This window comes from Sinocyclocheilus rhinocerous, unplaced genomic scaffold (genome assembly GCF_001515625.1).
Source record: "Sinocyclocheilus rhinocerous isolate Xijiao unplaced genomic scaffold, SAMN03320098_v1.1 scaffold273, whole genome shotgun sequence".
Taxonomy (NCBI): domain Eukaryota; kingdom Metazoa; phylum Chordata; class Actinopteri; order Cypriniformes; family Cyprinidae; genus Sinocyclocheilus; species Sinocyclocheilus rhinocerous.
In genome coordinates this window covers 859,157-871,875 of record NW_015656360.1, presented here as the reverse complement: position 1 = coordinate 871,875, position 12,719 = coordinate 859,157, and the positions used below count along the sequence as shown (strand labels likewise).

The following is a 12,719-nucleotide window of genomic DNA, read 5'->3' as shown; positions in this document are numbered from 1 at the left end:
TATGTACAAACTTAATTTTCTGTAAAGTTGCTTTGCAACGATTTGTATCGTGAAAAGCGCTGTACAAATAAACTTGAATTTAATTTAATTGAAATTTTTTTTTTGCATACTTAATACTTTAACATAAAAAAACATAGTGTATATGTAGACCAGGTTACCAAAAATGAAAACTGGCTCATGACTTACAACATGTCACTCCAAATTTATATAACTTTTTTTTATTCTGTGGAACATAAAAGAAGATATTATGAAAAATGTCTCAGTGTTTTTTGTCTATTCAATGGAAGTCAATGGTAACCTAAACTTTGGTTACATTCTTCATAATAACTTATTTAGTGTTTGCAGAAAAAAGAACGAAATGCAGGTTTGGAATGCCATGAGGGTGAGTAAATGATGACATAATTTTAATGTTTGGGTGAACTATCCCTTTAACTGACAAGGAAAAAATTCTGACGTGTAAACTATTGTAATGAATGTCTTTATTTTTTGTTGGATATTAATGTTTTGTTTACTGTATCTGAATTTCACCAGATTTTTGTCTTCTGTTTTCTGATACTGACATTGTGTGTGTTGGTTTGAGATTATACAGGCTTGGTTAAAGACTGGCCACTTGCAGGTGTTTCAGCTTCTTCTGTTTATATGTCGAGGTGGTTTTGCTCAGCACTTCAGTATGTGATAGATAGAGTGGTAACACAATTTTTCCTCACATTCTTATCCCAGTAATGGGCCCATCCTAACAGGGTTTTCTTAGGCCAGTCCAGTGTTTATCTTGGACCTCACAATAGAAGCAAACACAGGCAGAAAGATAGACATAAGAGGGAGGTCTTATCTGTGGAAAGTTTTTAATTATGTGCAGTGTAAACCCTGAATGTTGGTTTTGGCATGTCAAATGAAGATTAGTATCCGGCGGTGTGTGGGTTACTGAGGGATGATCATTTTGCTCTGAGGCCCTGAGTTTAGAGGATGAAATGAATTATAGTGGGGACTGTGACATTTGACATGGTGTTGAACAGCTCCAGATACAGAGGCTTTAAAGCATAATATAGCTAAACAATATTAGCTTTCTGTATGAGAATGATATTTGAATATGAAAATAATATCTTTTACATACTTCATATTTTAATGTGGCATCATTACCATTAAAGCCTTCTAGTTATTTTCTTTCTTCAGTGAACATGCTACACTCCTTAAAAAAAAAAAAGATTCCAAAACGGGGTTTTCATTTCGTATAAGTATCATATGTCATCACCCCCTCCCCACCCCCCCAAAAAAGACTTTCAGTAAACAGTTCTTATTCTTAAAACAACACTTTTTAATTGTTTCTAATAAGAACCCGTTTCAACTAATAACCATTTGTACAATTGAAAGGTTCCACAGATTCCAGTAAAGAACCTTACTTAAAACTTTTATCAGAAGAAAATAACAACAAACAAACAAAGGCCAAAATAATTTAAGACCAAATTATTATTAACAGAGAGATTGACATGGAAGTTGAGTAAGATTCAGTGGCCACACTGATGGATTCAGTAAATTCATTCTTTGTATAAGGGATTCAGATTGAACTTCTGAGACTGTGATTCGTTTTGAATGATTCATTAAAGGGGTCATATGATGCGATTTCATTTTTTCCTTTCTCTTTGGAGTGTTACAAGCTCTTGGTGCATAAAGAAGATCTGTAAAGTTGCAAAGACTAAAGTCTCAAATCCAAAGAGATATTCTTTATAAAAGTTAAGAGTTAGCCACACCTACCTAAAACGGCTCGTTCGAACACGCCCCCACATATCTACGTCACTATGTGGGAAGATTTGCATAACGCCGCCCAAATGTTCACGCAAAGAAAGAAGGCGTAACTTTTATTCTCACTGTAGTATTGTTGCCGCTGCCGCCATGTCCTGAAGACGCTGTGTGCTTCGTTGTGAAAGCGAAGCTACTTTGTTTGGTCTTCCAAAAGAGGACCATATCCGCTTCGTCATGCCTAGAGCTGATCCGTGCTGGTCGCTGAGGAAATACATCAACTTAGTGCTGTGGATCGCCAGCACATTTTATGGAGGACTGTTTACTGATCCTGGGAGAGTAACGTTAGACTAAAATGCCGGCAGTTCTGACTCACGTAAGTACGTTTTCTTTTATCATTTGCCACTGATGATTCAAACGCGAGTTTTGGGCAGTGTGGATTAACGTTAGCACTTGTTGTTTGTCATTTCTCTGATCACAAATGCAGACAGGGTTTTATGTTTATGCGGCGCAATGCAACGCGTAAAAAGACAGTATAAGTCATTATAATCAGTAATTATGTCCCCACTGGATGCAACAAATGCCTCGTTTGTAATGGGTTTTAATGTTTATGTCTCGTCGCTCCGGCCGGACACGCCATCACAGTATGGTGAGGGGCGTAACATTTCCGTCTCACGCTTGAGGTATTCGGCCAATCACAACGCACTGGATAGCTGGCCAATCACAGCACACCTCGCTTTTTCAGACCGATGAGCTTTGTAAAAATCGACGCGTTTCAAAAAGGCGGGGCATAGAGGAGAAACAATAATGCACAGTATGTGGAAAATAATGTGTTTTTTTAACTTTAAACCGCATAAACACATTTCATTACACCAAATACACAAAATAATGTTCTTTTTAGCAGCATCATATGACCCCTTTAAAAGAACTGTCTTAAAAGAGTCGTTTGTTTCATGAATCAGACTAGGTTGTGACTCACAGTTTGAAAACCACTGACCTATAGTATCACATTGCATTCATGAACAATTTGAGCACATTTTCTGTTCACAAACATGAGCGGCATTTGTGTTCCTATGGAATTATTTTTTTTTTTAACCACAATCACTATGTGATCATAATTATAATCAGCTTTTCTGTTGTTTATCATTGTAAAATACTGTAAAAATATATTATTGTACGTATTGTGCCATTTGGAACTCCAATTCTGCGAAATTGAAGTGTCCCAAACTGCTTAATAAACCCTGTGTTTTCTGTTCCCCTAACTTAATCTGCTTTATAAACAGAGCAAACCAATTAAGGGTGGAAAACAAGCCTCTCCTTACTAATGTGAATCAAATGTGGAAGTAATTTGGGTCCTCAGAACTTCACCAGGCACCAGACCAAGCCCAGCTGAGTGAGAGAGGGGGAATCGCCAGATGACGTTAACTTACACATCTGTTGCTGTGAGAGAGAGAGTGTGTGTGTGTGTGTGTGCGTGCAGAAACTCTAAGGGAATGAAACTTTCTCGTCTTGCATCACTCCTGAACTGAACTGAGTGCACACCAGTGGTGGTCATAGTGTACATGCGTCAATGGCAGTGGTGTAGCTCTGTGTACGTCAATAGCGAGGGGAGACACTCCTCTGTGCCAATGCTCAGGGGGTGGATTTGTCATCAGTCTTTATCTCCCTTCCTCTCTGCAGCACAGTTCGCTCTCCAAAACACCTTGGGTAAGACCCCCTGTACGGCCAGATGAGGTTAACAGAATTCCTGCCAGAAACATTAAAAAAAAAGTCTGTTTGGAATGAGCCTGCTTACTCACCTCTATAATAATAAACACTGTGAGACCTACCACAGAAGCCAGTTCTGGTGTAATATTTTAAAGAAATGTCTTATTTACAATGTAATTATTCTACATTATACATGTATATGAATTTGGTTGTCCATGCAGAAGAACATGCAAGTTTGGGATTTTCAATTTGGATTTTGAATGCACCATATATTGGGATTTTACATAATTGATAAATATTTTATAATGGAATTAGTAAGTGAAATATGTGTAAACCACGTGGAAAGCATCCTGAATAGCAGATTTCTCCATTTCCGCACTGTTTCCTCGGTTCTGAGTAAATGCCAGTTGGTCTTCTACCAAAACATCATACATCACATCATGTATATATACTCTATTCTACATGATAAACAAATGAGCCAAACTAAAAGCAAAATTTGGTTCATGCTTTGTTGATTTCAAAAAAAGTTTCCAGTCCATCCACTCAGACTCTCCTACTCACATTGATTGAGAGTAATGTTAGAGGAAAAACATACAACAAAAGTGCTGTTAAACAAAAGTGTGCAGTGACAAACACACAGATTTTCTATGAGCTCCACATACTTCACTATAGTTTATGCATCAATTGACATTTGTCAGAGCCAGAAATGTTTGGCAGACATAAAAAGAGTTATTATTAGTGATATGAATAATCAGGAATTATTAAAACACAAAGCAATACTTTAAAAAAATAATTAAAAACAAATACAATAGATATAATACAACAACACGACAGACAGACAAATAGACAGATGATAGACAGATAGATAGATAGATAGATTCAGAGAGAAAGATGATGGCAACATTGGGATAGACAGCTCATCCTATCTGTAATGTCTCTCCATTTGTGAATCCACCACCCCTTTAAGGAAATGAGAACATCCTGTTTTTTTAAAATAGAATCTTCCTGTTGAAGAGTTCATACATGATATTTGTGCAAGCTGAGGTGGACAGACAGATAGAACTACCACAGGATTAAAGCGTAATGGCACACGTATCTATATCTGCTTCAAAACCAGTAGGGAATCTTCTGTTTTGGGGTGAGTATCAGAACCTTTAGAATAAAAGTTTGGTTTACTGTGCTTGAAACTTAAAATCAGAGGCAATCTCCAGAAGAAAATGCTTGTAATTGAGCAAAGATCGAATGAAGACTCACTCTATTAGCTATCTTCAATATTTTTTTTATTGTATTTGCACTTTTTCTAATTGATAATTAAGAATATTAATTATGATTCTGAATACTAATTCAAGTTCCATTATTTAATTGAAATTTGAAATCTAATTAATAATCTATTAAAAATTATATTATCATCTATTAATATAAAATATATAATATAATATAATAATAATATAATATATAATAATCTTTATCACCTTAATGACCATCAAGAAGATATAATTGGATATCATGTAAATTATATTGCTGACTTCTTTAAAACGATGCTTTAAGTTACTATAGGGTAGATATAAATAAATTGGAAAGCTTCTGAGGAAATGACTGTCATGATTCAACTGGTCAGGACAAAGGAAGGATGTTCCATGCCTCTCTCTTCATCTCCTCCCTTCCTGAATCTTTTTCCATGCCTGTCAATTTTCCCCAAACTGCTGGCATTTGCTGTCTTATAATGACAAATAAGTGTGTTTCTGAATACAAGTGTGATTCATGTGTGTAATCCACAGTTTTTGTTTTTTTCATGATAGTCTGTCTTTGTCTAATGGTCTCAACTCTGCAGACCCTGGTACCAAACGAACAGAGACAAACTGTGGTAAGTTGTGTTAAGATTGATTTCTATTTGCTCTAAAATTTATTTTTGTAAAATTTCCTTTGTATCTCATGAATATTTATTTTTCTTCTGTGCTCTAGAGACAGACTGCATCAACCATGCCGACACAAGTACAAACCACTGCATACACCAGAGCAGGTGAGTGATACAGCTGTGTAAATATGATAGACATGTCTGCTCTTTTTTTAATTTTTTTATTCTATGTCCAAATAAACCCTACTGTGAGGTTGTTTTCGGTGTATGGATTCAATCGAGTGCTTACTGAGCACCTTAACAATGAATAGCAGACAATCAGTGCTTTGAAAGGTTACTGCTGCAAAGTTGTTGATAATGGTGAAAAGAATATTGTGTTGCAATTCTTCATTGGGGTGAGAGATTTTGTTGACACTTTCGATCACTTTTTCTTCTAATATTTATATGCATGGGAGAGTCTCTGGAACAAAGAATAAACCAACTGCTTCAGTTTGAGATTTGAATAAACACATGGGCATGGGGACGATTTAGACTGGCCTGATATTCAAATATATGAAGTTTAATAACACATATGCCATGCTACCTATAAAACATGTTTATACAACACACACACACACACACATATATATATTTATATTTATAAATATATATAATATATATTTGTTGAATACCTATATACAATTTATGTGATGTTTATTGCAAAATTATTGTTTAAAATATATAGGATGTTTGATATTGTAGAGAGACTGACTTAAGCCATTTGCAATGCTTCTTGGGAGAGAGTTCTTGTTTCAATGGTAATGACTTATTTGATTTCTCTTCAAGGGGTATAGACCATAAATAGGGTAAAATCATATTTAATTTTGGACAGGAATGAAAACGAGGCTGTGAGGGATTGAAGTGTGTTCAGTGGATTGTACTTTAATGGATCTGTTACTTTAATCATACTGTTAGTTCAGCTAACGAAGTGTATTTCCAAAGAAAAGAAAAAAATCAGGTGCAAAAATTCCATTGAAAGTTGTGAGTTGGCAAAAATTATATGACCTGGGGCCTTTACAAAGTGTGTCCCATTGACTTTAAGTCTATCCCTTACAGCCTCGTTTTCTTCCATGTTACATTCAATATGGCTTCTAACCTGACTGGTCTATTAGGCTATAGGAAATTTTGAGTTCTGAAACTCATCTTTCTTTACAGATTGAGATTTACGCAAAAAAAATTGTAAAATCAAAACTTTTTAAAACATGAATACTACTCTAAATGCTATTTTGTAGACTTAATCTATTGGTACTGGTTGAAGACAATCTCACATGGTAAACATGAGATCCACAAGCCTAGAAGTGTTACATAAACTGTTCAAGCCCTCCCTCGGCCCTGGATTCACTTCTTTCCCTTCCTTTGAAGTGAGTGAGCTGAGAGTTTGTTTCAATCACAGCTGGGCTCAAACCAAAAGTGCAGCCCTTCAAGCACAGATGGCAAACTCTGATTATATAGTTTCCCGAACTCAATCTGTTTAATACGACCCAGTTATTCTTAAAAGTGTCCGTTCCATCAAGCTGCCCTGCTCTGCCCCTAAATGTTCACTTATGTTTCCTGTTTGGAAACAGATGCGAAAAACGCAAATAAATCAGAACCACTGAGCCGACGAGGAATCAACCTGAGAGAAAAGTGTTTTTTCAAGGGGAAGACCCGTTTGCAGATGTGCATCTGGCCTGGGTGTGCTCAGCCCAGAAAAGATCCGCACCTCGGGGAAACAGCAATCTTTAAACACAACAGTGCTTTACAATATCAAGAGTCAGGACTAGAACTGAGCACCGGTTCTTATGCAGAAACGGTTCCATTTAAACAAAAATACTGAAGGTAAACTTTTGTGAAGCTTGGTTAAGTTTTCTCGAACGTGCATGTACTACTAAAATAATTTGACATTTCCACTATGCTCACTGCAACACCTCCACTAAGGGTACGTTTACATGACAATGATGTATAAAAACAGGAAAGTTTTTCCCTCGCGTTTTTGAGAAGATTTGCCTACAGATGACAACATTGTCAAAACGATCCCCGTTGACACGGATCTGAGAAAATGACTAAAAATGCTGTGAAGAGCTTGCGCATGCCTAGACTGAACATGTAATACACATGTGTGTGACATCACCATTGTCATAAATTGTGCCCCTAAGGAGGTGTTTACACAACCTGTAAAGGGGGCCCTTTGGGGGCCTGAAAACACAAACTTTTGAAAACTGGTTTTAAAGTGCAAGTTTTTTGAAAACAATGCGATTATGGTCTCTGCGTAAACTACAAAAATGTGAATGTGTGAAAACGGTCATGTGCATGCCTATTATGTGCTTCTTTAGTGTTACTTTACAAAGTGACATCGCCAACTACTGGCCTGGCATGAATAATACAGTGTTTTTAGTCATTTTCATTGATGTGAACGTCGTTTTGACAATGTTGTCGTCTGTATACTTTCAGAAACGTGAACGCAAAACTTTTCTGCTTTTAGTACATTATTGGCGTGTAAATCGACAGTGCAAAACTAGTGATAGTGTAGTCCGATTCCCGAACGAATGACTCTTATTCGGTTTCTTTTAAGTGAATTAAACTATTCTTGAACTGATTAGCCTACTTGTATGAAGCGGTTCTTTATCAAAAAGTCTTGTGAATCAGTCGGACCGCAAGTTAATACTTTCAAGACCCACGTTACTATGTAGCCTACTAGGGAACGCTTATTGTGAGACATAGCCTAGGTTGTAGAGTTAATTAGTGGTATTTAAAGTAAATGAATAAATAGGCTAAATACATACATGCATGAGCACATTTATCACTGAAATCTCATAGGCCTACACTTTTTTTTAAATACACGTGTTTGTTTCATATTTTAAGTTACGACCAATTCATGGATTGTACTTATGGCGCGTCTAAAAATCTAAGAAATTCATTAAACAGCCTTAGTTTTTTTTTCTTTTTTTTCTGTTGAAGACTGAGCAAAGAGAGAGAGAGAGAAAGAGAGAGGCGCACAGAGGTGGAGCACTATTACGTGGGAAAATTAAAGCGTTCTCGGTCAGCAGCTTTCTGAACATCTGGTAACCGTCCTTCCACATGTGGTGACGGCGCATCACGCTATCAAGAGTCAGGACTAGAACTGAGCACCGGTTCTTATGCAGAAACGGTTCCATTTAAACAAAAATACTGAAGGTAAACTTTTGTGAAGCTTGGTTAAGTTTTCTCGAACGTGCATGTACTACTAAAATAATTTGACATTTCCACTATGCTCACTGCAACACCTCCACTAAGGGTACGTTTACATGACAATGATGTATAAAAACAGGAAAGTTTTTCCCTCGCGTTTTTGAGAAGATTTGCCTACAGATGACAACATTGTCAAAACGATCCCCGTTGACACGGATCTGAGAAAATGACTAAAAATGCTGTGAAGAGCTTGCGCATGCCTAGACTGAACATGTAATACACATGTGTGTGACATCACCATTGTCATAAATTGTGCCCCTAAGGAGGTGTTTACACAACCTGTAAAGGGGGCCCTTTGGGGGCCTGAAAACACAAACTTTTGAAAACTGGTTTTAAAGTGCAAGTTTTTTGAAAACAATGCGATTATGGTCTCTGCGTAAACTACAAAAATGTGAATGTGTGAAAACGGTCATGTGCATGCCTATTATGTGCTTCTTTAGTGTTACTTTACAAAGTGACATCGCCAACTACTGGCCTGGCATGAATAATACAGTGTTTTTAGTCATTTTCATTGATGTGAACGTCGTTTTGACAATGTTGTCGTCTGTATACTTTCAGAAACGTGAACGCAAAACTTTTCTGCTTTTAGTACATTATTGGCGTGTAAATCGACAGTGCAAAACTAGTGATAGTGTAGTCCGATTCCCGAACGAATGACTCTTATTCGGTTTCTTTTAAGTGAATTAAACTATTCTTGAACTGATTAGCCTACTTGTATGAAGCGGTTCTTTATCAAAAAGTCTTGTGAATCAGTCGGACCGCAAGTTAATACTTTCAAGACCCACGTTACTATGTAGCCTACTAGGGAACGCTTATTGTGAGACATAGCCTAGGTTGTAGAGTTAATTAGTGGTATTTAAAGTAAATGAATAAATAGGCTAAATACATACATGCATGAGCACATTTATCACTGAAATCTCATAGGCCTACACTTTTTTTTAAATACACGTGTTTGTTTCATATTTTAAGTTACGACCAATTCATGGATTGTACTTATGGCGCGTCTAAAAATCTAAGAAATTCATTAAACAGCCTTAGTTTTTTCTTCTTTTTTTTCTGTTGAAGACTGAGCAAAGAGAGAGAGAGAGAGAGAAAGAGAGAGGCGCACAGAGGTGGAGCACTATTACGTGGGAAAATTAAAGCGTTCTCGGTCAGCAGCTTTCTGAACATCTGGTAACCGTGATTCCACATGTGGTGACGGCGCATCACGCTTCCACCCGTCGCGTTTCCTGTTATGCCTAGCGTTCTTCGGTGTAAAAGTTCAGGAACATTCAGCGGCGGGTTGAGAGCAGCTCGCCAGCGCTCGTTTGCTCTGATATGAGGGTATCGTTCAGCTTCTTTGGCGTCTTTCTGTCTGTTCTCTGTGGTAAGTTTTTTTGTGTGTGCGTCGATAGACAACTTCAGCTTTCATTTATCCTGAATTAGACACTATACAGTGCATGACAAATCTCTGCTTTCAAGGATGCAGATGACCAACATGTTCACAAACGATCTAATAATCATGAATACTATAAGTTATCATTTTTTGTCCTTTTTACTGAAACAAGTTATATTTGTTGTTATTATTTTTAATAACCAAAGCCAGGGGGTCTCATTTCATTGCTGTATGTTTGGACACATTATATGCACATTTTGCAGATATTTACATATATGTGTATATGTTTATGTATGTATTTATGTACAGTACTTCTATTTTTTTAGATCCTGCCTATGGAGATGGAGGAACATTTGGTAAGTTAATGAGCTAAGCTAAGATAATTACTGCAGCATGACTGTGACACTAAAAGATATAGAAAAAACTCCATTATGCGTGACAGGGTGATTCACATTGACTTATATCAAAGTTCATTATTTATTTAATTTCGTTTACATCATAGGCTGTGCTAACATGAGCATCTGTGACACATACTGTATAGTTTGTGTGAACAATTCCTTGAGAACCCAAGAATGCTATGAAGTGCTGGTGCACTGGTGTAAATATAATTTTGATGATGCTATGGGGTCCATGAATAGTACCGACTGGTGTTCGCTGGAAAAAATAAAAAGGTACATTCTAAGGATGCATTATCAAATGCCATATAATACTGGATGTGTTTGATAACTCTCTAAGTGACTCTCTTTCTTTATATGTCTCTCTGGCAGTGCATACAACAATTTCACTGTGTGTACTGAGTCTGTTGCTGACTGTCTGCTGATTCCCTGGCCAAATCAGTTGGTTGAACACATATTTGTGAATATCCACACCATCTATTTTCAAGAATGCCCCACAGAGGCACTGAAAGACCCCCCTTCCAGCATCATCCTTGCCCTTGTCATGACCCCCATATGCCTAATCCCTGTTATGGTGGTCCTAGTTGTTCTCAAGACTAAAAATGGAGACAGGGGGTCCTAGAGAAGATGCCAGGTGCATGAAGATTTTGTTCTTATGCCTCCTTCTGCTCTGTTTCTTCTTCATTCGGGATGGTATCCCACCCTGGGATAATGTCTTGGCCCAACACTCCCCAGTGAATGTGCACCTGGCCGTTTCCAGGTTCGACTAAACCAGGATGGAGGATAAGCATTTGTTCTAGGGGTGACCTCTGACTGGAAAATGTTACTGTACTTCAGTGGAATAATTGTTGGTTACAATTGTATGTATTTATCATTAACTTACAGCTAATGTGCAGTACAGATATTTCACAGCATTATATCTCCAAATTGCACATATAGGTTTTGTTGTCTTCAGGATGTAAATACATAATCCATTGAAATGTGAAATGGCAATGGAAAAAAGGTTCATTTGAAGCATTCAGACGAATTGTGTACATAACCAGATATACAAAACAACAATGTAAAATCACAAACTAATTTGAGTGTCCACTTTATGCACTGTAAGAAATCTTTAACCCATGTTTTAATGCAGATTTTGTTGTTAGTTAAGTGACAAGAGCTGTTTAGCTGACTCTGAGAATAACATCTTTGTGATTTCATTTCTATTTTGACACAAGTCATAACGATTGGCTTTTTAAATTTATTATGACAACTATTGAGGAATTAAGCATAAATGAATCAATCTGAATGCATGACAAAACAAAGCCGACTGAAAGTCACCCATTTCAATAGGCAGCTTATTAAATATCTGTTTATTTATATAAATTAATGACATGCACATGTCTCTGAAAAAAAAAAAGATTTAAGAGGGAAGGGAATGTCAGAAAATGTTCATTTTAATTTTACTGTGCCCCTCACACAGAACTGCATTGTACTTTGCTTACAATTTAATTACTGTATCAATGTAGTCACATGAAAGAGATTGGCATTAGTTTGTGTTTTATATATTTTTTAAATAATTAATCATTTCAATAATTGGTTATGAAGGATGAGTCTTATAAGAGAAAATTGAGAACTTTTTTTCAAGTGTATGTTTGCAGATCGTTCTCTTTGTTCTCACTTTAAGAGCCTGTGAACAATTTTATACTTTAATACTTCACCTCCTACTTTGGACATGTTTTTATATCATTAAACCACATTGTGATTTTAGTAAAACTGTCCTTGTTTTGTAATTTTCTGCATTAAGAATAAATCATGTTTTGTGCTGCCTCTAAACATAGAAAAGGTAGCCAGGTGTTACTTGTTTGTCTGTGACAGAGAGCTCAAATATTCAAGCTCAAAATTCCTTCAGACAGAAGGGTGGATGTTGGAGTCCAGGAGTGGAAAATGCTTGAATAAGTGAGTTAAAAAGCTTACAGCTTGTTCCAGTGAGCTATGTTAAAGTCAATTAAAAGTACAAGGTATTATTTGTTTATAGCATGAAACACTGAAATTCAGATGAAATCACTGCTGGGAAAAAAAGCTTAAACTGTCCTAAACTGGTTTAAGATGGTCTCCCAGCCTGGCCAGCTATGCAAAACCTCCCTTAAACTAGTTTAAGATGTGTTTTTCAGCATGTATACAGCTGACTACCTTAACTCTTTACAGCATTTTGTAGATGTGCGTCGATTCCACTTTAAAACACACTCAAAAGTCTTCAGTGAAACGTTATGCGTTTGTCGGGGACTCGGTTTGGCAGGGTGTGGTGGGAACGAGAGTAATCACCCTCCTTTGTCTCATTCTTCGGCTCTCCTCCTCGTCCTCCTCCGGCTCAGGTCAGGCCTTCCATACGCCCCGCCCTCCTCCAACAGCTCATCCAATCCGGCGT

The 12,719-nt window shown here is 37.0% G+C and overlaps 1 protein-coding gene across 1 annotated transcript; it reads left to right on the top strand.

Moving 5' to 3' along the window:
- The first annotated feature begins 4,462 nt into the window (after positions 1-4,462).
- On the top strand, positions 4,463-12,013 carry LOC107720095 (receptor activity-modifying protein 1-like). Its single transcript, XM_016527701.1, has 6 exons — positions 4,463-4,579; positions 5,241-5,305; positions 5,404-5,461; positions 10,244-10,273; positions 10,420-10,588; positions 10,685-12,013. Exons 1-6 carry the CDS (start codon positions 4,525-4,527, stop codon positions 10,932-10,934), a joined length of 627 nt encoding a protein of 208 aa, XP_016383187.1. The 5' UTR covers positions 4,463-4,524; the 3' UTR covers positions 10,935-12,013.
- Positions 12,014-12,719: the final 706 nt, after the last annotated feature.

Excerpts from the sequence above, each read along its gene's own strand:
- LOC107720095 (XM_016527701.1), top strand. The coding sequence starts at position 4,525 with ATGGCACACGTATCTATATCTGCTTCAAAACCAGTAGGGAATCTTCTG. Across the intron at positions 5,306-5,403 it reads ACGAACAGAGACAAACTGTG|AGACAGACTGCATCAACCAT; the intron begins GTAAGTTGTGTT and ends TCTGTGCTCTAG. Across the intron at positions 5,462-10,243 it reads CACTGCATACACCAGAGCAG|ATCCTGCCTATGGAGATGGA; the intron begins GTGAGTGATACA and ends CTATTTTTTTAG.